This window comes from Sorex araneus, chromosome 4 (genome assembly GCF_027595985.1).
Source record: "Sorex araneus isolate mSorAra2 chromosome 4, mSorAra2.pri, whole genome shotgun sequence".
Classification (NCBI taxonomy): domain Eukaryota; kingdom Metazoa; phylum Chordata; class Mammalia; order Eulipotyphla; family Soricidae; genus Sorex; species Sorex araneus.
Window position 1 is genome coordinate 191,591,624 of NC_073305.1, and position 23,419 is coordinate 191,615,042.

The 23,419-nt window shown below is 62.0% G+C and overlaps 3 protein-coding genes across 3 annotated transcripts in view; 2 read left to right on the forward strand and 1 right to left on the reverse strand.

Annotated features, from left to right (window-relative positions):
* The window catches only part of C4H7orf50 (chromosome 4 C7orf50 homolog), a 33,138-nt gene extending 10,645 nt beyond the window's left edge, over positions 1–22,493 (reverse strand). Inside the window, exons 1-2 of the mRNA XM_055136762.1 lie at positions 22,414–22,493; positions 20,478–20,565 (exon numbers count right to left, since the gene is read on the reverse strand). Of these exons, the coding sequence (XP_054992737.1) occupies positions 20,478–20,565; positions 22,414–22,493 (168 nt within the window). The remainder of the gene's footprint in view (positions 1–20,477; positions 20,566–22,413) is intronic.
* LOC101543242 (uncharacterized) lies at positions 1,856–6,949 on the forward strand. Its single transcript, XM_004617260.2, has 2 exons — positions 1,856–2,027; positions 5,294–6,949. Exon 2 carries the CDS (start codon positions 5,307–5,309, stop codon positions 6,264–6,266), a length of 960 nt encoding a protein of 319 aa, XP_004617317.2. The 5' UTR covers positions 1,856–2,027; positions 5,294–5,306; the 3' UTR covers positions 6,267–6,949.
* On the forward strand, positions 9,420–13,370 carry GPER1 (G protein-coupled estrogen receptor 1). Its single transcript, XM_055136298.1, has 2 exons — positions 9,420–9,589; positions 10,644–13,370. The coding sequence occupies exon 2, from the start codon at positions 10,848–10,850 to the stop codon at positions 12,138–12,140; it is 1,293 nt and encodes a 430-aa protein (XP_054992273.1). The 5' UTR covers positions 9,420–9,589; positions 10,644–10,847; the 3' UTR covers positions 12,141–13,370.
* Positions 22,494–23,419: the final 926 nt, after the last annotated feature.

Genomic DNA, 23,419 nt, shown 5'->3' on the forward strand with positions numbered 1-23,419 from the left:
ACAAGACATCTCGCTTGCTGCTCCGAGGGCACCGGCCACGGTGGGCAGAGCAGAGCACCCGGCGCACAGCAGGGGAGGGCCTGAGGGAACCTTCTGGAAACAGGGAAAAGGCTCTTTCTGAAAGAGGGCAGCCAGAAGGTGTCATTGTGCGGCCACCAGCGGTGTCCACCTGTAGGGGGAGCAGGAGGCCCAGCCAGAGGGCTGCAGTCTCCTGCCAAGGCACAGATGATGGCACCAGGCCTACCCCTAGAGCTGGGAGGTCCAGGGCACTTCCTGAGCCCGGTGGGCTGGACAGCACCCCCTCCTCTCCAGCAGGCTCCCATGGCATCTCCGCAGTGAGCCCCCGGCCCGAGACACATCTCCCACCCCCAGCTAATTGCACACAGCGTGCTCCCAGGACCACCGAGGATGCAGTCCCCCGACTGTGGTCAGCACTGGAGGGCCACGCTCTCCTGTATCTGCACACAGGTCTCTGTTCCCTGTCTCTGCACAACCCAGGAGGAGGACGGGAGCCCCAGGGGCTTCACAGGGATTAGGCCGGGGAGGGCTGGGCTGAGTGAGTGCCCTTCCCGTGCCAGGGCTGCTATGCGGATGCCCCTGAAACCTCAGGAGAGTGGTGTGCAGACAAGCAGCTTTGCCAAGGGCTGACACCCTCTGTCACACGGTAGCCGCCAGGGTCTCTCGGGGCGGTGGAGCCTCCAAGTGCTCAGCAGGAACAGAAGGAGGCAAGCAAGGCTGGCAGCAGCAGGGCCAAGAACAGTAAAATCTAAGAATCCAGGCACGTGAGCACACACATATCAGAGCAGGGTCCAGGCACACATGTGTCCTGAGCACAGGTCCAGGCACATGCATGTCCAAGCAAGAGTTCAGGCACACACGTCTGAGCATGGGTCCAGGCACACATGTGTCAAAAATGGGTCCAGGCACACACATGTCCCAAGCACGGGTATAGACATATGCGTGAAACAAGCATGGGTCCAGGCATGTGTATCCCAAGCACAGGTCCAGGCATGTGTATCCCGAGCACGGGTCCAGGCACACACATGTCCTGAGCACAGGTCCAAACACACATATGTCCCAAGCACAGATCCAGACACACGCATGTCCCAAGCATGGGTCCAGACATATCTGTGACCTAAGCATGGGTCCAGGCACACTCATGTCCCAAGCACGAGTCCAGACATACACATGTCCTAAGCACAGTTCCAGGTACACACATGTCCAAACACAGGTCCAGGCACACACATCTGAGCATGAGTTGAGGCACATGTGTGTCTGAGCACAGGTCCAGGCACACACGTGTCCCAAGCAAGCAAGACCCTGAACCATGCATAGCCAGGGAGGATCCAGAGGCAGAGCTCCCAGCCTGCCCATGGTGCCGCAGGAGCAGTGCCCACCAGGAGCTGAGGGACAGAGGCAGAGCTGAGGGCACTAGCAGTCACGCTGCCATAGCGACAGGCAAGCAGCAGGGGGCGCTCAGCCACCTGGGATAGCTCCTCCCACAGAGGGGTCCTGCACATTGAGGCCACAGAACCCATAGATCCTCCAGGTATGCTGTGGACACAGGCAAGGCAGAGGGCGGGGGGGGGGGGGGGGAGGAGGAGGGTTGCTACTGGGCAGAGGCATAGAGCCCCTCCAGCTGTGAGGAGGTGGGGGACACACCCACGCTGCTGCTAATGCTGGCCCCTACACAGGCAGGGGCTACAGGACTGCCCAGCTGGCCCTTCCCCTTTAAGTCCTAGGTGGGGCCAGCAGGAAACCGTGAGTTTCCGGATCCCCTTCCAAGCCCTCCACCTACAGGCCAGACATATCCCCAGGAATTTTCTGTCCCCTCCACACCCTCCAGCTCCTTAGGACAAGGACACATCCAGCGAGGGGCACTTGCTCTGTGAAAGCAGCTAGCTGTGTGCACTGCTGAGCTAGAGGCATCCAAGACAGGCAGCGCCCAGGCTAGACCAGCACCTGGGGCAGTGCCAGCCACGGGACTGGACGGCCGTGGGGAGAAGGAAGTGGCACCAGCCACCGAGGTGAGTTCCCGCCGCCTCTGGGGAGCTGGTCACTCTGGAGATGCAGACATCTGTGGGCAGCGCTGAGCGCGGGGGGGAAGGGATGGGCGGATGGGGCTGCAGGGGGTCCAGGTACCCACGTGGCTCAGGCGCAGGTCCTGCAGGGCCAGGAGCCTGGGGGGAAAGTGTCTGCAAGGTGCAGCCCCAGTGTGCGGGGAGGGCCAGGCCAGGCCTAGGGGCACCGGGCACACTCCTGGGTCACTGTGGTTGTGAGAGCAACGGCTCCCCTGGGAGCAGGACAGTGACCCAGACACAACGTCAGAGCAGCGACCCCTGCGGCAGCAGGTGGGGCCGGCAGAAGGCAGAAAGAAGACGGCTGGGCCTGGACGCCCAGGACGCCTTGGAGGGCAGGCGCGTGGGGCCTGCACTGCCCTCCCCCGGCCGGGGGCTGGCAGGCTCCCAGCCCACTGGAGACTATTTAAGGAGCTGCTGGGAAGAACACAACATTCTCAGGCCTCGCCGCGCTCCCTGGGGCCTGCACTTGGCAGGACGGCCATGCGGCTCCGGGAAGCGCCCAGAAGCCCCTGCACGTGGCCTGGAAGCAGAGCCAGCCACTTCCTGGGGGACACAAAGCCCCAGGGGCCACCCTGGGAGGAAGGCTCAGGTCACTGCTGGGACCCTGTATGTGGACCTCCAGGCCGGGTTTCCCCTGCAGCCTCGCCCTTGGCGCCCACCTGAGGAGGAACCGTGGGCCCTAGTGGTCAGCAGGGCCCACCCAGAGCCCAGCCCTGTCTCTCTGTAAGATGCTTTTTTCATAAGAAAACCTCTCCCACTTTTCTTTCGGGGTGTGGCGGGAGTGTGCGGGCCACACCGGTGGTTTCAGGAACGGAGCCGGGTCTACAGCCCCACCTTCCGGGTGGGACTCCTCTGCCTTCCCAGTTCCAGACCAAGGGGATGAGAAGAGATGGAGCCTGAGTGAGGGCAGCGAGGAGGAAGTGGGGGCCCAGACCCCAGGAAGGGCATGGCCAGAACGCAAGGGGGTGGAGCAGGGAGGCAGCACCGAGGGGTGGGGAAGGATGTGCCCACCCGCCTCTGCAAGGCGATGCTGTGGAAGCAGGACCCCATCTGGGCTGCTCAGCTGGCCAGAGCATCTGCCTAGGCCTGAACGCGGGTCCACCATGGGGAAGGGAGGCAGCGCCGTGCAAGGGAGGGCTGGCCAGCAGCCCCACCCTCGACACGGTGCCAGGAAGTGCTTGGAGGCCTGAGCTCAGAGCTGCATCCTGTCAGGTCGATGCTCTAAGATGATGCTTCCGTCCAATCTGCTCTAATTGGAAACACTGCAGGCCGTGTCCTCGGGGCTGGCCACTCATCTCAATTTGTGTCCTGAAACCACCCTGAACCTGACCATCAGCACAGGAAGGACATTACCCCTGCCTGAGTGTGCTGGACACACCTGCAGCAGCGACACGGAGGCAGGACCCTGGGTAGCAACGCGCGCACACGCGCGCACACACGCACACACACACACACACACACACACACACACACACACACACACGCATGCAGGCACCTACCCCAGGGCCTGAGCTCACACGACTATCTCCGGACATCTGAGTGCAGGCAAAAGCCGCCTGCACTGGCCAGAGCTGGGCGGCAGGACACAGATGAAACCCAGACACAGAGAAGATGGGTTTGGGTTTGGATGCAGATGGCACCCAGACTGGGTACCAGACCCAGACGCAGACGCAGACCCTGATGCAGACGGGGCCCAGACCCAGACCCAAACCTGGACCCTGATGGGGCCCAGACACAGATACAGACCGGACCCATACGGGTCCCAGACCCAGATCCAGACCCAGACCTGGGCCCTGACTGGGCCCAGACTCAGACCCAGTCACAGAAGCAGACGAAAACAGAGCTTAGATGCAGATGGCGCCCAGACCCAGACCCAGACGGGGCCCAGACACAGCAGCAGATGAAGCCACAGGTGGAAGCTGCAGCAGTGAGTCAATGCAACCATGACAAGTGCTGGCAAAAGCACCACACAAGCCCCAGTGGGCACAGAGCAAGGGGTAGCCGACTCCGCTAGATACAGTGACCTGAAAGGTGTGTGGGAAGAAAAAAGAGGGGGTGCCGAGCTGCTCTTCTGGGCCCTGGGCCACTAGAGGCAATGTGCATACACACCCCGGGGACGTGGGGTCCTCAACAGCAGTGCGGGGCCACGGGGCTGCCCACAGGGCAGGGGCATGGAGTGCTAGTGATAGTGCATGGGTTCTAAGTGGGGCTCTCAGTAGCGGGGAGCTGGCCACTGAGGGGACACCAGGAGAGGCCTGGCAGGTCACACACAGGGACAGGGGCCTGCAGCAGTTCCACACAGAATGCACAGCCTGTGGTCTTGGGTCAGGAACAAAGAGGCCAGTCCTTCCTACAGCCTGTGGGAAGCAGCCAGAGCTCGGAGCGCAAATGTGTACACACGCCCCAGGGCAGGGGCAGCAAACCACCGGATGGCTTGGGCACACGTGGGAAATCATGCCCCCTTCTTCTGGCCTTCGTCCCGTGGGTCTTCAGCAGTTCCACCGCTAACCTCTTTTGCTGATGGGGATTCAGCAAGGAATGACGGGCCCACACAGAAACCAACTGCTGGAGCGCAGCCAAGCAGCACGCAGGCTGTGCCTTCTGGGGGGGCCCCCACCAGCCAGCACCGCAGAGTCCTCTGGGGACGATCAACTGACCCCCTCACAAGCACACAGACCGCACAGTCCATGTGGGAGAGGCTGGTCAGAGAGCAGAAGGCCCTGCATGGGCTCAGACTGCCCCAACAGCCACTGGGAGCCTGCTGGAGGGGTGCATACGGCCAAACACCAGACCTACATGTGAATGCGTATACACACACACACACACACCCAGCTCCCCTGCATATATACCTGCGCACCCCAGCTCCCCTGCACATTCACACCTATCCGAGCTTCCATGCACACATGAACACACACCCTGCTCCTGTATACACATGCACACTCCCCCCAGCTCCCATGCACACACATGCATGCACACAGCTGTGCTCTGCAAACACCTTTTCCCCAACGATGAGGCATGGCGAGGGGGGAGCAGAATGTCCAGAGGGTGGGGAGGAGTTCCTGCACCCGCCAGCCCACTGCACGGTCCCCACTCAGGGCTGTCTGTCCCTGCGGTCTGCTGTCCTCAGGAGCTCCCAGAAGGCCCCAGGAAACACTCCTCTTAGACCCAAGGTGAGGACCAGCCTTCAGCGCACGGCTGTGCTTCTGTTTCAGGGGTTCTGCCAGGATGCCCGGCCACAACATGTCCTGGATCCAGTACCCCAGTCACGTGTCCACAGCCGTGGAGGACATCATCGCAGCACAGGGCCTGCTTGCAAGGTGCATACAAGTCTACATGGTCCTGTGTATCCCGCTGAGCCTGGCTGCTGGGCTTTTCAACCTGGCCACTTTCATCCGACGCCGTGATAAGCTGGGCAGCCTGGACGTGCTCCTCCTGGCCCTCACGGTCACCAACCTGCTGGCCACAATGCTGTCTTTCACCGTGCTCAGTAGGCCAGACTACCTGGCCGTCACCCACCTGTGCTGCGCGGCTCTCTCCTTCCTGGCTAACCTGTGCTACTTCTACTCTCAGTACCTGCAGCTGGCCATGCTCTTTCTGGTCCTGCTGCCAGCGCCAGCCTGTCGGCCCACCGCAGCCCTGGCAGCCCTTGGGGGCTGTGCACTTGGCAGCTCCCTGGGGGTGGTGTCCTTGCTGGGCATGGCTGGGCAGCTTCATGCCCCCACTCTGTGCCAGGTGGACCCTCTGACTGCCTGGCCTGAGTATGAGATGGTGAAGTTCAGTCTGGGTTTCGGGTTGGCCTTACTCCTGGAGCTGGTCCTCTGCGCCTTGCTGGCTGCCCGGCTGGCCCAGCGGGTGGTCAGAGCCCCGCAGGCCACAGCCTCAGCCCGCAGCGTGGTTCTGGCTGTGGCTCTGATTGCATTTGCATGCCGGCTCTTCTACAACGTGGCGCTGCTGCAGCGGGCCAGGCACAAGCTGCAGCGGGCTCTGGGCTCACCATGGGACGAGCTGCTCGTGAACCTGGCGGAGCTGGTCCTGTTTGGCGAGAGCTGCGGCAGCTCACTGGCCACCCTCCTCCTGCACACCCCCTGCAGGCTGGCCCTGTGCCGTGCCCCGGGGCGCCTGGGCCAGTGGTGCCGAGGGGCTGGCAGGCAGAATGGCACAGCCTTGAAGAGGGCAGAGGGCTGAGGAGGCCCACACAGGGGCCACTCGGTCTTGCCTGCCAGCACCGCACACAGTGCTTGCAAAGTGCTTGCTGACTTGCTTCCTGCCACCCCACTTAGCCAAGGAAACGGCTGTGCAGGCACAGCCCAAGCCCACAGCCGCACCCCGAATCAAGGACGCAGGCAGGCTGCGAAGTGTACGGCTGCCGGGAGAGGGCACAGGGCCTTCCCGAGCTGTCTGCAGTCCTGCGAACCAGTTTCTGTCCCTGCCACAAACATTCATTCCCAGCCTGATGACGGCAAGAGCTGACCCCTAGCTCAGCTGTCAGGGAGACTTAGAAGGGTCAAGTGCCTTGCAGTCTGAGGTGTAAGGTTTGCTCGGACAAAGTGGCCACTGGGCTACAATGCTGACCGGCTGATGAGACAGCAACATTCCCGCAGCCAGAGATCACTGTGCCACCAGCGAGGAGGACAGGACTTCCAGCCCACCTGGCACCAGGAGGCCACCAGGCTGCATTCCGTTTCCTCACCATCGACCCCCCTCCAGATAATAGGCCAGACCCAGCCCACCGGTTCCACTAGTCTTGGCTCCCTTTTCCCACCCAAGACAACTTAAAAGTCCCTTTAGTCTCTCCCAGGGCGAGGCTCTCCCCAGCCTCACCTGAGGTTTGCACAGCCCCCCGGGGAGTGTCCCCCAATAAACTTCTACTTCCCTCACTTTACTTGTCTGTATCTGTCTGTGTTGGCTGAAGTCACGGACCTACCTGAGGCCTCTTCTACATCACATGCTGCCCTAACGAATTCCAGCCCCCTCAGGCCCCAGCCCACCCATCTCCTCCAAGGGCCAAACCACCCTGCACAGCTTGACTACACCTGAGTGATCCAGCCGCACAGGCATGCGAGGCCCCGCCCCAGCAGCAGTGGGTGGGGTCCCTCGGGGGATTGAGGGCAGAGGAAGTGGCGGTCTCCCTGTGTCTACGGCAGCAGGACGTGTCACGGAGACAGGCCACTCTGCAGTCCTCTGCAGCAGCGCTCAGACGAGCCAGGTGTGAGTCGGGACCCTGCCCTCTGGGGTGGTCAACCCCCAGAACACAGAACAGGTGAGTCCTGACTGGCCAGAGGTGCCTGTGGCAGGGTGAGGCCCTGGTTCCATCCCAGCCCCAGCCCCGAAGCAACAAGAGGCAAGAGTGGTCAGACTGGCCAGGGGGTCAGCTGGGCTGCCCCAGAGATGAGGCAGCCACACTCCAGGTCTGCAGCCCATGCTCTGGAACATTCCACATGTCAGCACCGGCCCTGGCGTCCTCAGATGCAGGGCCACTGGCCAGCATCCCTCACAGCAGGACTTCCAGGTCCTGTGTGTCCCCTGGGGACACTGGGTTCACACTCTGCCAAGAGCCAGAGTCCGGGGGCCCTTCCTTCACGAGGGGCTCTCAGGGACCATGAGAACTGCACGGAAGGAGCACTCTGCTCAGATCACACGTTCTGAGGACTCAAGCCTGGAGGAAGGGCATGGAGGCTCAGAGCACGCACTATTCCCTATCTCCATGAAGGCATCCTAAGGACAGTAACGTGGGGGGCCAGAAAGACAGGACGGTGGGGTGCTACTGCCTTACACACAGATGACACAGATTCAATCCCCAGAACTTCACACATTTCCCTGGGGCCCGCCAGGTTTGATTCCAGAGCCGGGAGTCAGCCCAGAGCACTGCTAAGTGTGGCCCAGAACTTCCCAAATAAATAGATAAATTAAAAATATGAGAAACAGTGAACCAGAATGTGTGATTATCATAGTTAGGCAGTTCAGCATAAAGAAAGGGAGGGAGGGAGAAAACAATACCAAAGCGAAAGGGACCATCACCGCCTTGGTCACCATGGGCAATGAAGTGAGCCTGGCACCTGGACCAGATGAGTGAGGGAGCCTCTGGTTCTGCTCGGCTGTGCCCTCCGGGGGCAGCGGGGAGGCGGCAGGAAAGAGCCCCCACAGCTTCACGGTAGAACCTCCTGGCAGGCCCAGACACCCTGCCATGGGTGCGCATGGAGAGCTCCCAGCTCTGAGCTACACACTGTGGAAGCGGGGACCCATCCTGGGGGCGCTCCCCATAAGAGGCAGCAGCTGCCGTGTGGGCAGTGTTGAGAGGGTCCTGCTGGGGGCACCACTGGAGCCAAGGGAGAGTAGCCCCTGAAGAATCCCAAGAAATCAAACTGCAGGTCTGCCTGCTGGCGGGCTGTTCCCCTGGGCCACTGCCTCCCTGCCAGGAGGTGCCAGGGAAGGGGGTCAGGTGCCTCAGAAGCTGGTGCAGTAGCTGAAGTCACACTCAAAATCTGGGGCCTCCCTGAACACATTTTTCCTTTTTATGAGGGGGGGCAGGGCTGGAGCAATAGCAGAGTGGGTAGGGCATTTGTCTTGCACGCAGCTGACCCGGGTTCGATTCCCAGCATCCCATAGGGTCCCCTGAGCACGCCAGGGGTAATTCCTGAGTGCAGAGCCAGGAGTGACCCCTGTGCATCGCCAGGTGTGATCCAAAAAGGAAAAAAAAATATGAGAGGGGGTCTTGGGGGTTATACCCACTGGTGCTTGGGGCTTACTCCTCGCTTGGCCCATCCCTGAGCACTTTTTCCTCCAGAGTCTAGCCCACCTCCCTCCCGAGGAGCAAGTCCATTCCCAAGCCCCTTCTGGAAGGTGCCAGGAGTACAGCCCTGGGCTGAAAGACAGTTTCACCAGTGACCTCCAGGGCCAGCGACCAGCTTCCCTGTGCCGGAGAGGTCAGAGGCCTCCATGCCACCTCCTTCCAGGGAGAAAGAACACTAGCCTAGAAAGCTGTCCCCAGGTGGCCACTGCCACCAGCCGCACTGGACTGAGCACCACGAAGTCCCCAGAGCAAATGTATTCTCCCTCCATGCTGGACAGTTTTGAGAGGTGGCAGGAGGCAGGAACCAGCAAGCTTGCTCCCTGGGGGGCCCAGGCACATCACAGACCTTTCAGATGCAGATCTGTCTCCTGGGGAAGGCAAAGAGCAGGAACCTCAACCTCCAGGGCAGCAGGGAAGTGCTGGCAGGGAAAGGGTTAAGGCGGTCCAAGGAGGCTGGTCCTCGGAGGCCTATAAAGCCACAGCAGAGGGAACCAGGAGCAGGGCGGGCTGGGCTGGGCTGGGCTGGGCTGGGCTGGGCTGGGCTGGACTGGGCTGGGCTGGGCGCTGTCCAGGCTGTCTGCACTCACTCTTGCAAGCTCCCCCACTGCTGTCCGCCCCCAGCCCGGTGGGGCCCCTCGTGGGGGAGGTGCGGCTCCTGCTGCAGGTGCCAAAGACCCCAAGGGACAGGCAACACCAGCCGGCCAGCAGCTGAAGCACGGTGAGTCAGGGCTCTGCGTGGGGAGGGATGGGCACAGGGTCACGGAAGCTAACACGAACACACAGTGGCAAAGCCCGCTGCGCTCCCGCCGCGCTCCAAGGGCTGCTCTCCACCAGAGGCTCTGCTGTGCCCATTGCTGGGCCTGCCTGCAGACTCTACGGGGCCCGCACCCCTTGAAGGGGACGTGGTGACCCGGGAGGGTCCAGGCAAAGACTGGTGACCTATGACCTATGACAGGATGCCAGGATGGCAGCAATTTCCAACCACACAGCCACACCGGGGCCAGGGCCATGGACAGGCTCAGCCTCCTGGGACCAGGCCAGGATGTGGACTGGGAATTGTCAGCGCTATGGGTCCAGGAAATGAGGGTCTCAGCTCCCCAAGGACACCGCCAGCAGCAAGGAAGGGCCCCGAGACTGTGGAGGACGGAGAGGGAGCTGAGAAGGCTCACGGGCGGCCCTGCAACACGCTGACACTGAAGCTGCCCCTGACAGACCGTGCCTGGCCCTGGCTCTGCTGTCCAGCTTCTGTGTCCAGGTCCTAGCTAACGAGTGCAGGCAGGTCTGGCAACACAGGACTGAGAACAGTGCTACCACCCCCTCTGCTGCTAACAGGCCAGCTCGGGGCCTGGGGCTCTCGGTGCGGGTGTCCAGGTGCTGTGACCAGTCTGCCAGAAGTGCCTGACTCCTGGCTGAGACCCCTGCCCGTCGCTGACCGGTCTCAGTCCCTGGATCCTGCCACCTAGCACCACCCTGACGGTCTCCTGGCGCCCCAGCCTCATGGCAGGGCCGGTGTCCCCGACCAGCTGGGCTTCTCCGCCCCACGGAAGCTGAGATAAATTCACTTCCTCTCTGACAGGCAGTAGTTTTCCTAAGAGCCCCAGTCAGGGACCCTGTTACCCCACGAGGCCGCTGTCTATTTAAAGAGAAAGCTCCAGCTGGCCAGGCTGACTCACGCAGCCTCCCGGACAGCAAGCCCGGGGCCCCCGGGAAAGTGTGTGGTGGACGCATGCCCCTCCACAGCCGAGTGCCAACTCCTCTCTGTCTGTCCCCAGGTGTGTGGTGACCCCGTCCTGGGACCAGTACACTGTGGTCCTGCCACCAGCTGCCGCGGCTTGGTGTGGAATTGGCCTCGCCAATGCTGGGCTCCCTTCCCGGGGAACCGCCCCTCTCTCTGAAGGCGGCGCCACGGCCCATGATGGGACCCTACAACCCCTTTGGCAAACAGTGAGCGCGGCAGGTGCCGAGACCAGGGTGGCATGGAGGCGGTGCTGGGTGCCACATTGCCTGCCGCCCAGAACGGCAGCACCCTGGCACTCAACGCGTCCCACACACCGGGTGGCCATGCCGGGGAGCTGTCGGAACACCAGCAGTACGTGATCGGTCTGTTCCTGTCCTGCGTCTACACCATCTTCCTCTTCCCCATTGGCTTCCTCGGGAACATCCTCATCCTGCTGGTGAACATCCGCTTCCGCGAGAAGATGGCCATCCCCGACCTCTACTTCATCAACCTGGCGGCAGCCGACCTCGTGCTGGTGGCCGACTCCCTCATCGAGGTCTTCAACCTGGACCAGCAGTACTACGATGTGGCCGTGCTCTGCACCTTCATGTCGCTCTTCCTGCAGGTCAACATGTACAGCAGCGTCTTCTTCCTCACCTGGATGAGCTTCGACCGCTACGTGGCCCTGGCCCGAGCCATGCGCGGGGGCCTCCTGCGCACCATGCGGCACGCCCGCCTCAGCTGTGGCCTCATTTGGATGGCATCGGTGTCTGCCACGCTGGTGCCCTTCGCGGCCGTGCACCTGCAGCGCCGGGGCGAGGCCTGCCTCTGCTTCGCTGACGCCAAGGAGGTGCAGTGGCTGGAGGTGACCCTGGGCTTCCTGGTGCCCTTCGCCATCATCGGCCTCTGCTACTCACTCATCGTGCGCGTGCTGGTGCGGGCACACCGGCACCGCAGCCTGCGCCCGCGCCGCCAGAAGGCCCTGCGCATGATCCTGGCTGTGGTGCTGGTGTTCTTCATGTGCTGGCTGCCCGAGAACGTCTTCATCAGTGTGCACCTCCTGCAGCGCGCCCCACCCGGCGCCGCGCCCTGCAAGCAGTCCTTCCGCCATGCCCACCCGCTCACCGGCCACATTGTCAACCTGGCCGCCTTCTCCAACAGCTGCCTGAACCCGCTCATCTACAGCTTCCTCGGAGAGACCTTCAGAGACAAGCTGCGGCTCTACCTGGAGCAGAAGCCAGGAGTGTCGGCCCTCAACCGCCTGTGCCACGTGGCCCTCAAGGCCGTGGTCCCCGATGGCACTGAGCGGCCCAGCGGGAGGCTGAGCAGCGCTGTGGCATGTGGCGGGCAGAGCGAACAGCCCTGTGTGGGGGACGGGGTCTGGCTCACAGTGCAGCAAACACCGAAGGAACCTGGTGCCAGGCAGCCCAGAGCAGCACCCCAGCCTCGGAACCCCCGGCACAGCCTCCCACAGGAGCCACACACGCAACAGCCCAGGGGCCACAGCCCGAGTCCACCCTGTGCGCCCAGCTCCCTCACTGACACCGTCTGACACTGGCCAGTCCCAGCTGGACACACTTGGAGTGGGGTGAAGCAACATCTGGAGACCAAGAGGCCTGAGGCTTCCCAGGCACCCAGGAGGCAGCAAAGACCGGGCTCTCCATCACACCCACACCCACGCTGGTGCCCACCTGTGCCCACACTCACCCACACCCACAACCACACCTCACCAGCCCCAGTGTCCAACTCCACCCACACCCACACATGTGCCCCCCATACCCACACACCAGCACCTACACCTGTGCCTGCACCCATCCCACACACAACTGCACCCACCCACACATGCAGCTACAAACACACACCAGCACCTACACCTGCGCCTGCACCCTCCCACACCCACACCTGCACCTGCACCCACACCCACATACACCTGCACCCATACACACTCCTGCACCCACCCCCGCACCCACACCCACATACACCTACACCCATACTGCACCCCCCGCACCCACACCCACACCCACACACACCTGCACCCACACCTGCGCCCCCACACATGTCCCTGCACCCACCCCTGCACCTACACCCACACACACCTACACCCATACCTACACCCCCCGCACCCACACCCACATACACCTGCACCCACACCTGCGCCCCCACACATGTCCCTGCACCCACCCCTGCACCTACACCCACACACACCTACACCCATACGTGCAACCCCCGCACCCACACCCACATACAACTGCACCCACACCTGTGCCCCCACACATACCCCTGCACCCACACCTGCACCTACACACACACCTACACCCATACCTGCACCCCCCACCCCCACACCTGCACCCACACCTGCACCTACACCTGCACCAATCTAGCCACACCTGCGTCCACACCTGCATCCACACCCACAACCACCTCCATGCCCACACCTGCACTGGCCCCTGCCCAATCACACTCACCCTGGTGCCAGCTGCCCTCCTCCAAGGCCTGCCCGATATCCCCTCGTGTTGTGGGGGGAGCCTTGAGCATGCGGCGGGGCACGGGGAGACCTGAACAGCATGTGGGGGCTGGGTGTGCTGTATAAACTCATTAAACACCCCAGAGCCAGCAGAACTGTCCCCGTGGGTTCCTCACAGACCTGGAGCTGCACAGGTGGTTTCAGGCCAGGCCAAGCTCTTCAAGGTGGTGGCCGCAGAGCCCGAAGTCAGTCCCACCCGCTGTAGGACCCTCAGAGCCCATAGTCATCCCCACCCTGCCACCGGCTGTGCTGGGCCTCCCTACAACAGGAACTGGTGTGTTGCCCTGGGCTGGGCCCTCAAAGGACGTCCAGGAAGTTGCCCCAGGGAGTGGGTGGGAGCCGCTGGCCTAAGGGCGTGGAGGCTGTCCAGGGTGCCTGGACAGGAGCGTTTCTGACTGTGTGGTCATGGGGCACCCTTCGGAGGGTGAGGCCTCCTGGGAGTGAGTGATGGGCCCGGCCTTCAGAGGCCTGCTGCCCTGCACACAGGGGTCCAACGGCTGGACAGACAGGTCACCATATGCACCGGATCAACCCACATCTTTGTGCCAGGGGCCAGCTCCAGGGAAGAGCCCTGCACTGGGCCCTGAGGGCAGCTGACGACAGCAATGCAGCACCCAAGACGGCTTCCAGAGCGGCATGACCCCGCGCTTGGCCTGGGCCAGCAGCCTGGGCCAGGAGAGAGAGCAGCCGTCATGCAGCATGGGTGTGGGTGGGGGCAGCAGGGAAGACCTTGGAGGTCACTGAGGGCCAGTCCAGTCTTCGCCTCCTGCAGCACCTGGGGCAGGAGGGAGGTAGGGTGAGTTCACCGGTGGAAGAGGGGTGGGGGGCTGTGGTCTGGCGCCCTCCTGCTTCACATGTCCCAGGTTCACGTTGTACCACCATGGGGCCAGAACAGTAGCCGACAGCCACAGAGCCACTGGCCTGGAGGGGCAGGCCCAGGACTGGGCTGCCGAGCCCACTATTTTGGCAGAAACACTGCCAGATAACATCGGGCACAGGGCAGGGGGCCTGGTCCGGCCACCCAAGGCTTATAGGGGACACGGGCCAAGCCAGCAGCCAGATCAGGCCAGTGCTCTCCTGGCGCTTCAGGGTCCACTACTGCTGGGGACAGGCTGAGGGTCCAGCCCCATGTGGCCGGGACCAGGTGCTGCGTGGATGTGAGCCTGATGCGGGGTAGGGGGGGCCCAGCTGGGCAGCGACGCACAGCCCCTTCACGAGCTGCCGGGCCAGCGCCTGGGCCATGCATTCCTGCCGTCCGGCATCCGCACTGCCCTCAGAGCTGCCCACCAGGCGACCAGGAGGGGACAAGCCACCCGGACACAGGGGTGGTGAGAGCATCCCAGCACTGGGAGGGGCACCCACCACACAGGGCTGGGAGGGAAGCTGGAGGGCCACTGACAGCTGCCCAGGCTCCTGTAGAGCAAGAGGTGGACGAATTCTCAGCACCCACAGGAGCCACCCTAGCCTCACTCACTGCTGCCTGCGAACACGCGCGGGCAGCACCCACGAGCAGGACCATGCACAGGAGGTATACCCTAGCCCTGACCCTAACACGGCTACAGAGGGCAGACATGGCCCAGCATGCAGGAGGGCAAGGCTGTGGATGGGCTCTCTGTGGGACAAGGAACCTGAACCGGGCAGCTGAGGGCACGTGGGGCAGGAGGCTCAGCCGGACAGAGATGACCACACCCCACACCCCCAGCAGCTGCCCCAGACTGAGCACAAGGCCCACTCGGAAACAGAGAATACAGGTGCATGGCAGGGAGAAGACAGCCACAGCCCCCACTTGGGCTGGGCTTCCACTTGACCCGCACAGAACCCAGCACTTTTGCCACGGAGGGCCACAAGGATTCCAGGGGCTGTGCAGGTGGACCAGCAGGCCTGAGGAGGCACCTCTGTAATGCTGACAGACGGCAGCTAGCCCAGGACCAGAGCAGCACGCAGCCTGGCCTGCACCCACAGTGTTCCCCCCCCCCCCCGGCCTGTGTCCCGGCGGCCATGGCCGTGCCTGCTGCAGTCTGCGTGGGGCTCCCAGGGGCGCCGTGGAAGGCGATGTTTACGCACACAGCGGGAGCCTCGAGCTTGCTGCATGGGAAAGTGTCTTCAAAGAGCTGTTTTCCCAGCTGAGGACGCTCAGTCCTGGGAGCCTTCCCGGCGGGAGAGGGGGGCTCCATGCCTGCACAGCCTGAGGCCCCGAGAGGCTGAGGGGCGCCCGCCACTCCCAGCCCCCGCATGGTGCGCTGACCCTGCCCGGTTGCCTCCCCTGCAGTCCTGCCGTGGCGGGCCGTGGAGCAAAGCCCCGCTGGCTGCGAGTGGCTGAGCCAGCCCAAGCCTGGCCACCCTCAGCCTAAGTAGCACTGCAGGGGCGTTGCCGGGGGACCAGGAGCCCAGCGGTCATCTCTGGGCCCTGCCCCCCAGGCACTGCCCCTGCCCAGCCTTCATGTCCGCATCCCCTGGCTGAGGCGTGAGACAGGGGTCGAAACCCCCACAACTGCCGGCGGCTCCAGCACCCCACATGGCTGTCCCTGGTGGCACAGTGGGGGGCACGTGATCCCTGGACAGTGCAGTCTGGCTGGACACTCCTGCAGCCTCCCTGAGCCCCAGCTGCTCGTCCCACAGCAGCCCAGCACCCCTGACGCTGCAGAGTCGGCAAGTGACAGGACAGCTGGCCAGGCTGCACCCCGCACCCTCGGGGTAAGGCCTCGCTCGGGGCAGTGGGGGGCGGTGCGGATGGGGTAGAACAGGCAGGGGGCCTGTTTGCTGAGGCAAAAGCCACAGACAGAAATAACCCATTGCAGATGGGCAGAGACGGGCCCAGAGGTCAGCGCCTCCACCCACTGCCCTAATGTGGAGGCAAGCATGCACCCCCACCTGCTCCAGCAAGGGGACCCTGTGGGGTGCACACAGACAGGAGGTGCAACCCTCCCCACGCCCCCCGCCTCTCTGCTCTCTCCGACATGGCCCCTGTCTAGCCCCGAACAATAATAAACAGCTCTCCACATTCTTAAAGCCGCTGCTGCTGGCTGAGTTATTTTCTGCTGACCACTGGGAAGCAAACTTCCTTGGGCCCTGTGTGGGCAGCAATTAAAGGATTAGATGTGGCCGAGGGCCGTGGTAGGGTGGAGGGGTCAGCGGGTGGTGTGTGCTTTGTTCCCATGAGAGCACCCGGCTCAGGAGCCTGGCCTGCCACCCTCTGGCTGAGGCAGGAGCAGCCGGTGAGCAGGGGCCCCCCAGAAGCCTGTGGCCCCTTCCGTTCTCAACTCCAGGGATACGGGGTTGGCTGTTGGCCGCAGGGCTGGGGGACCTGATGAATGACCACAGTGGATACCTAGCGTGCGGCCGGCACAGAGGCTGTCCTCGCCCGGCAGCTGCACCTGAGCCCCTCAACACAGCCACAGGGGCTGGAGAAGCCGCGCGGAGAGAGGGGCGGCCTGCACGAGGCCACTGGCTCCGACCCCCAGCCCAGACGCGCCCGAGCCCGCCAGTGGTGCCCCCGGAGTGCTGAGCCCTTAGCACTGCTGGGAGAGGCCCAGAAATGCCACAACTGGCTCACCACAGCAGGGGCAGGTGTGGCCTGCAAGTGACTCGGACAGTCCAGAAGGCCCTGGCGAGAGCAGAGCACAGAGCCTGTCCTGGGGGAAGAGGGAGCACAGCGCAGACCCAGGGCTCAGAGGCAGCTGGGCGGCAAGAAAGAAAGGAAAAGGGATGGCCCAGGTGTCCTCTGGGAGGGACATGGCCCAGGCCCTCCTGAGCTAAAAAAACTGGTGCTTGGGGCTGGAGCACAGCGGGAAGGGCATTTGCCTTGCATGCGGCCAACTCGGGTTCGATTCCCAGCATCCCATATGGTCCCCAGAGCACTGTCGGGAGTAATCCCTGCATGCAGAGCTAGGAGTGACCCCTGTGCATCGCCAGGTGTGACCCAAAAAAAGAAAACAAAAAACAAAAAAACAAAAGAAACCGGTGCCACTGTATGTCCTCTTTGGGCACAGACAAGACAGGCCCCACTGTGCAAACTCAGTCCACAGGGCACGGCCTCAGTATAGAAAAGCACGTCGTGGAAACCCCCAACCCCTCAGCCCACCCACAGACAACCCCAACCCCTCAGCCCACCCACAGACACCCCATACTCCTGTACCCCCTCACCAACTCCCTTGGACGGTCCATACCTCCCTCACCCCACCTGCCGGTTCTGACACCCCCAAGCAGAGCTGAAGACCCACCATCACCAGCCCGAGGATGCCTGGGTCCCACAGTTCTCTGGAACTGAGCGTGAGGACCCAGGTGGGTGAGCACAGATGCGGGGATCCAAGGAGCCCCAGGCAACCTGCCCAGCTGGGCACTGGCCTATGGGCCAATGTGTTCCCATGGAGGAAGAAGGGGCGGCCGCATGCCACCAGCTGCAGGCCTGGCCTCTGTCTCACGAGCCACACCAGTTCCGGCCACAAGTCAGCAAGGGTCCATAGATCGACAATAGCTATGCCCTGCCCTAACAGTAAGCACCAGACAGCCTGACCAGGGCTCGGGAGGACATAGTGACAGGCTGGCAGGCAGGGACTAGTTCTGATTTAGCCCACAAATGCCAACTGCAAGGGAAACACACCCAGCTTACAGAAGGGCCAGGAAGACCACGACGAGGGGCAGTGCCCGCCAGGAGCCCAGGGAGCTATGTCCCAGGACAAAAGCAGGCACACACATGCTGTCCCACTCACACACAGGCGCACACACATTCTCCCACACTCACACACAGGCACACACACGCTCTCCCACACTCACACACAGGTATACACATGCTCTCCCACACTCACACACAGGCACACACACGCTCTCCCACCCACACACACACTCTCCCACACTTACACATGGGCACACACATGCTCTCCCACATTCACACACAGGCGCACACACGGTCTCCCACACTAACACAGGCATACAACACTCTCCCACACTCACACACAGGTGCACACACGCTCTCCCACACTCACACACAGGTGCACATATGCTCTCCCACTCACACAGAGGTGCACACACACTATCCCACACTCAAAGGCGCACACACGCTCTCCCACAATCACACACAGGCGCACACACGCTCTCCCACCCACAGACAGGTACATGCACACTATCCCACACTCACACACACACTCTCCCACAATTACACACAGGCGCACACATACTCCCACACTCACACACAGGCACACACATGCTCTCCCACCCACAGACAGGTACATACACACTCTCCCACACTCACACACGGGAACACACAAGCTCTCCCACACTCACACACGGGCATACACACGCTCTGCCACACTCACACACAGGCACACATGCTCTCCCACCACACAGAGGCGCACACATGCTCTCCCACACTCACAAGAGGCAAACCCATGCTCTCCCACCCACACACAGGTACATACACACTCTTCCACACTCACACACAGGCGCACACATGCTCTCCCACACTCACACACAGGTGCACACACGCTCTCCCACACTCACACACAGGTGCACACACGCTCTCCCACACTCACACACAGGCGCACACACACTCTCCTACACTCACACAGGCAAACAACACTATCCCACACTCACACACAGGCACACACATGCTCTCCCACCCACAGACAGGTACATACACACTCTCTCACACTCACATACGGGCACATACATGCTCTCCCACATTCACACACAGGCGCGCACACTCTCCCACACTCACACACAGGCACACACACGCTGTCCCACACTCACACACAGGCACACACACACTCTCCCACATTCACACACCGGCGCGCACACACACTCCTACACTCCCACACAGGTGCACACATGCTCTCCCACACTCACACACAGGCACACACATGCTCTCCCACCCACAGACAGGTACATACACACTCTCCCACACTCACACACGGGCACACACATGCTCTCCCACACTCACACACAGGCACACACATGCTCTCCCAGCCACAGACAGGTACATACACACTCTCCCACACTCACACACGGGCACACACATGCTCTCCCACACTCATACACAGGCACATACGCTCTCCCACACACACAGGCACACATACAGTCTCCCACACTCACACACAGGCGCACCCATGCTCTCCCACCCACAAACAGGTACATATACACTCTCCCACACTCACACACAGGCGTACACATGCTCTCTCATACTCACACACAGGCACACACACGCTCTTTCATCCACAGACAAGTACATACACACTCTCCCACATACACACAGGCACACACACACTCTCCCACACCCACAAAGGTGCCCGCGCACGCTCTCCCACTCACAAGACACCTGCACATGCTCTCCCACACTCACACACAGGGATGCACACCTGCTCGCATCATGATGCACATGATGCTTGGACCCCAGCAGCACTGGACAGGAAGCCAGCCCACCCTGCCGTAATGGTAGGAGAACTGTGATAGTGGGGAGGGTGTTGTCCTTGCACATGCCCAGCCCTGGTTTCACCCCTGAACTCCATAAGGCCCCCCAGGCCTGCCAGGTGTCACCCGAGCACAGTTGGGAGGGAGAGGTGGGACCGCAGTGCATGCCCACCCTGCAGAAGCCTGCATCCAAGTCCTAGCACCATCTCCCAGCACCACTGCGTGGGACCCTGATTCCACAGAGGGGACATAACAGGAAGGTCCTACACCCAGGGTGCTTTCTCCCTGGAGTGCTTGTGGAAGCTTCCAGAAGGACTCTTCAAAGCTGTGTGCCTGGGCCCAAGGATGGGTGTTTGCAGGGCAGGGTTATCAGCAGCAGGAGGGCTGGGTGGCCCCCTCAGAGTCTGCTTCCAGGACCAGCCTCCCCGTGCTCCTGGGCCTGGGCAGGGCGGCTTGAGCCAGCTCTGAGACACATGAATATCTGATCCAGCTGCGGTCCCCAGGCCACGCGCGGAGGCCAGCTGGGCTCTGGCTGCATGGAACGACCCCTGCTGGCCACAGGTGGTGGCAGCCATTCAGAGCGGCGCTGCTGGATGGCCGGGGAGACCACAGCACTGAGCCCCTACTCGCTGCCTCCCCAGAGCCCCAACAGTTCCCTGGGCCCTGTGACCACAGTCACGGCAGGGTCTGTAGCAGCTCCATGGAGCTGGGACTTATCTCGGCTGGATACATGCAGCTGGAAAAAGGCCTTGTCTCGGCAGTGGCCCTGAGTGGCCAACGTGAGCTCCTGAAACTCAGCAGCACCATGTGCCTGGACAGACGAACACCCTGGACAGACGCCCTAAGACAGCCCACTCAGCCCAGGGGACAGACGCCCCAGCACAGCCCACTCTGCCCGGGAGTCAGACAGACACATGAACACCAGCCCCTGCTGCCCACCCTCTGTGCTGGCAGCCAGCCTACCTCGGGGATGGTCAGCTCCTCTGCAGGTAGCTTTAGCTTCTTGCATGTTGGCCCTGGCGCTGGGGCTGTCCTCTTGTGCTTCACCATCCTGTGGCACAGAAACCTCACTGAGTGCCCGCCAAGGAGAAACAGCAGGGCTCCCCAAAGGTTCATAGAACCAGGGGGTGCAGGGCAATAGGGCCAGTGAACAGCAGGCAATGGCTACCCCAGAGCTGGGCAGTTCCTAGCCAGGCTGCACACAGCCTTGTGGCCCATGGGCCAGCCGTGGAAAGCTACAGGATGGCACCACACCTGTGCCCACAGACCTGTGGCTGAGAGCAAGGGGCCTTCTGTTCCTTACAAATTCCCTTCACTGAGTGTTTTCAAAACTGTGGACTTGTCCAAAACAGAGACTAAAAAATAATTCTTCAGAGGTGGGAGGGACAGTACAGTGCGCAGGCGCTGGCCTGCACGTGGCCAACCCATGCTCAGTCTCCAGCAGCCAATATGGTCCTCTGAGCACCACCAGGAGTAATTCCTGAGTCAGAGCCAGGAGGAACCCCTGAGCATCACCGGGTGTGGCCCCAAACCAAAAAGAATTAATTTTTTAAATGCTAATTACAGACCCCCTAAACCACTTTTTACTCTCACAAATTGTCCCTCAATACTAGAAACTGACCCAGGCTCACATGCAGGACAGCGCCACACACAGGGATACCCACACTGAGCAGAGCAGAGCCACCTGTGGGGAATCCCACAGACATGTGAGAAACAGGACAAAGCAGACCAGTGGCTCTGACAGGTGCACAGGTGGGGAAGAACCAGCAAGTTGAAGGTTTTTAAGCCTCATGTAAAACAAGAGCTCGGGCAGCCTGCCACATTTCAATGGGCAGCACGAGGAGGCCTCTGGGGAGTAAGGAGCTGCTGACACAGCAGCCTTGGAAAGACATGGCTGCCAGCAGTTCCGTGTTGAAGAAAAGGTAAGTTTGGCAAATATTTGTATAGCGGTTACTGGAAAGGCTGAGTCTATATTCTGTGCATTATTGTTGAAAAGCTTGATCCGTCTATTTGCCCAGAGGGGAGCTGCTTTTCCTGAGTGCCAACTGTCTGCTGACCATGGAAAGCTATGTCCTGCCACTGGGCTCCGGCTGGGGGTCCTGGGGACACCAGGGAGAGCCCTAACCCTGCTCTCAGCACATGTTGATGGTTGGTGGCACTTAGACCCCAAACCCACCTGCCCTCAGCTCCCTCATGCCGCTGCCTCCAAGCCTGCAACCCTAGACACGGCACCCCATTTCTTTCCGCCAAGGCCTCTGGGGAGGCCCCTCGCTCCCACTGAGAAGGTCTGGCTGGGGACAGCCCCCTGCCCCCGCCAGGCCCAGAGCAAGAGGCAGAGCCATCTCTGCTGACACCGAGGTCAGACCGTCACTGGTTACCCAGGTCCCCTGGGTGCTGGACAACGCCCAATCCCTTCTCTCCCCTTCAAACCCCCAAGCCCAGGTCTTAATGTTCTCTGGGCTCCATCTGCTCAGGGCGCCCCTCCTCCCTTCCCCCACTCAGGGCGCCCCCACTTCTCCCCCCTTCTCGCCTCCCCCACTCAGGACGCCCCACTTCACCGACTCGCCGACTCAGGGCGCCCCACCTCTCCCCCTCCCCCACTCGGGGCGCCCCGCGTCTCCCCCACTCCCGGCTTCCCTGGGGCCGTCTGCCCGTCCTGACTCGCGCCCCCGTGCTCTCCCGCGCGTGTCAAGCAGCAGGTCTCGGGGCTCCGTGGGGGGCAGGAGCTCGAGGAGCGAGTGTGGCCCGGCCCCGCTCGGCCCGCTCGGCCGCCGCGCCCCTCCCGCGGCTCTCTCGGGACCCCAGGGGACCTTCGCCCGCCTCTGGCCCGCAGGAGCCCGCTCACACCGCCATCCCCGCCCCCGGCCCCAAGCCCCAGGGCCCCGCGGCCTCGGCTTACCCGAGAGCGGCCACACGACCCGGCTTCCGGCAGCCGCGGGCCCGCTCGCACGTCCCGCCTCCCAGGAGGACGCCGCCCATTGGCCGAGGCCCGCCTCTGTCTATCCCCTGGCCAATGGTGAGGAAGGGGCGGGGCCAATCTCGGGCGCGGGCTGGTGGTGTCATATCCAGGCGCCGCCGGTTGCTCCAGTAACCGCGACGCGGGCGTGCCAGGCGGCTACTCAGTCTCCAGCGCCTCGGGTTGGAACTAAGTGTCAGCAGTGGAGCGACACTGGGCGACGCGTTCACAACAAACAAGAGAAAGATGGGATTGAATAGAGACACTTCATTTTTGGCCGCAGCCCTGGCCCTGCACTCATGGACCATTCTGGAGAGCTGTGGGGACCACACAGGATGCCAGAGGATAGAACCTGGGTCGGCCACGTGCAAGGCAAACGCCTTACCCGCTGTGCAATCTCCGGCCCAAATGGAAACATTTTTAAGTTTGTTTTGTTTTGGGGTCACACGTGGTGATGCTCCTGGCTTAATCTTGGCTTTGCGCTGTTATGTGATGCCGGATGTCAAACCCGGGTGGGCTGCGTGCAAGGAAACCACGACACCCACTATACTATCACTCCAGCCTGGAAACACTTTGGACTTGGATGTTTGGAGAGCTGGGAACTGGAAGGCATCTGGACTGGAATGTGCAGCTCAGGGAGACCCGCAGATAAGGTGTTTCCCAACACCCAGTTTTGTCTGGTCCTGCCCCACCTGCATGCACCAACAGATGGAAATCATCGCTCAGGAGAATGCAGTGGACTGGGGGTTGAGGTCAGCGCGAGGCCAGCTCTCCAGGTTCAGCTGCTGCTGTGACTTCATGGCACCAGACTGGTTTTCCAAGTGTTAGCTCAGATACCACATGTAAGAAAGAAATGTGTGCAAGTATATGGGTGACATGCCAGTTCCCTTTGCTCTTTGCTCTGATAATGCAGGAAACAGGTTTCATCAGCTCTGCATTGAGAATGACT

Coding starts and splice junctions, on each gene's coding strand:
- LOC101543242 (XM_004617260.2), top strand. CDS start 5,307: ATGCCCGGCCACAACATGTCCTGGATCCAGTACCCCAGTCACGTGTCC.
- GPER1 (XM_055136298.1), top strand. CDS start 10,848: ATGGAGGCGGTGCTGGGTGCCACATTGCCTGCCGCCCAGAACGGCAGC.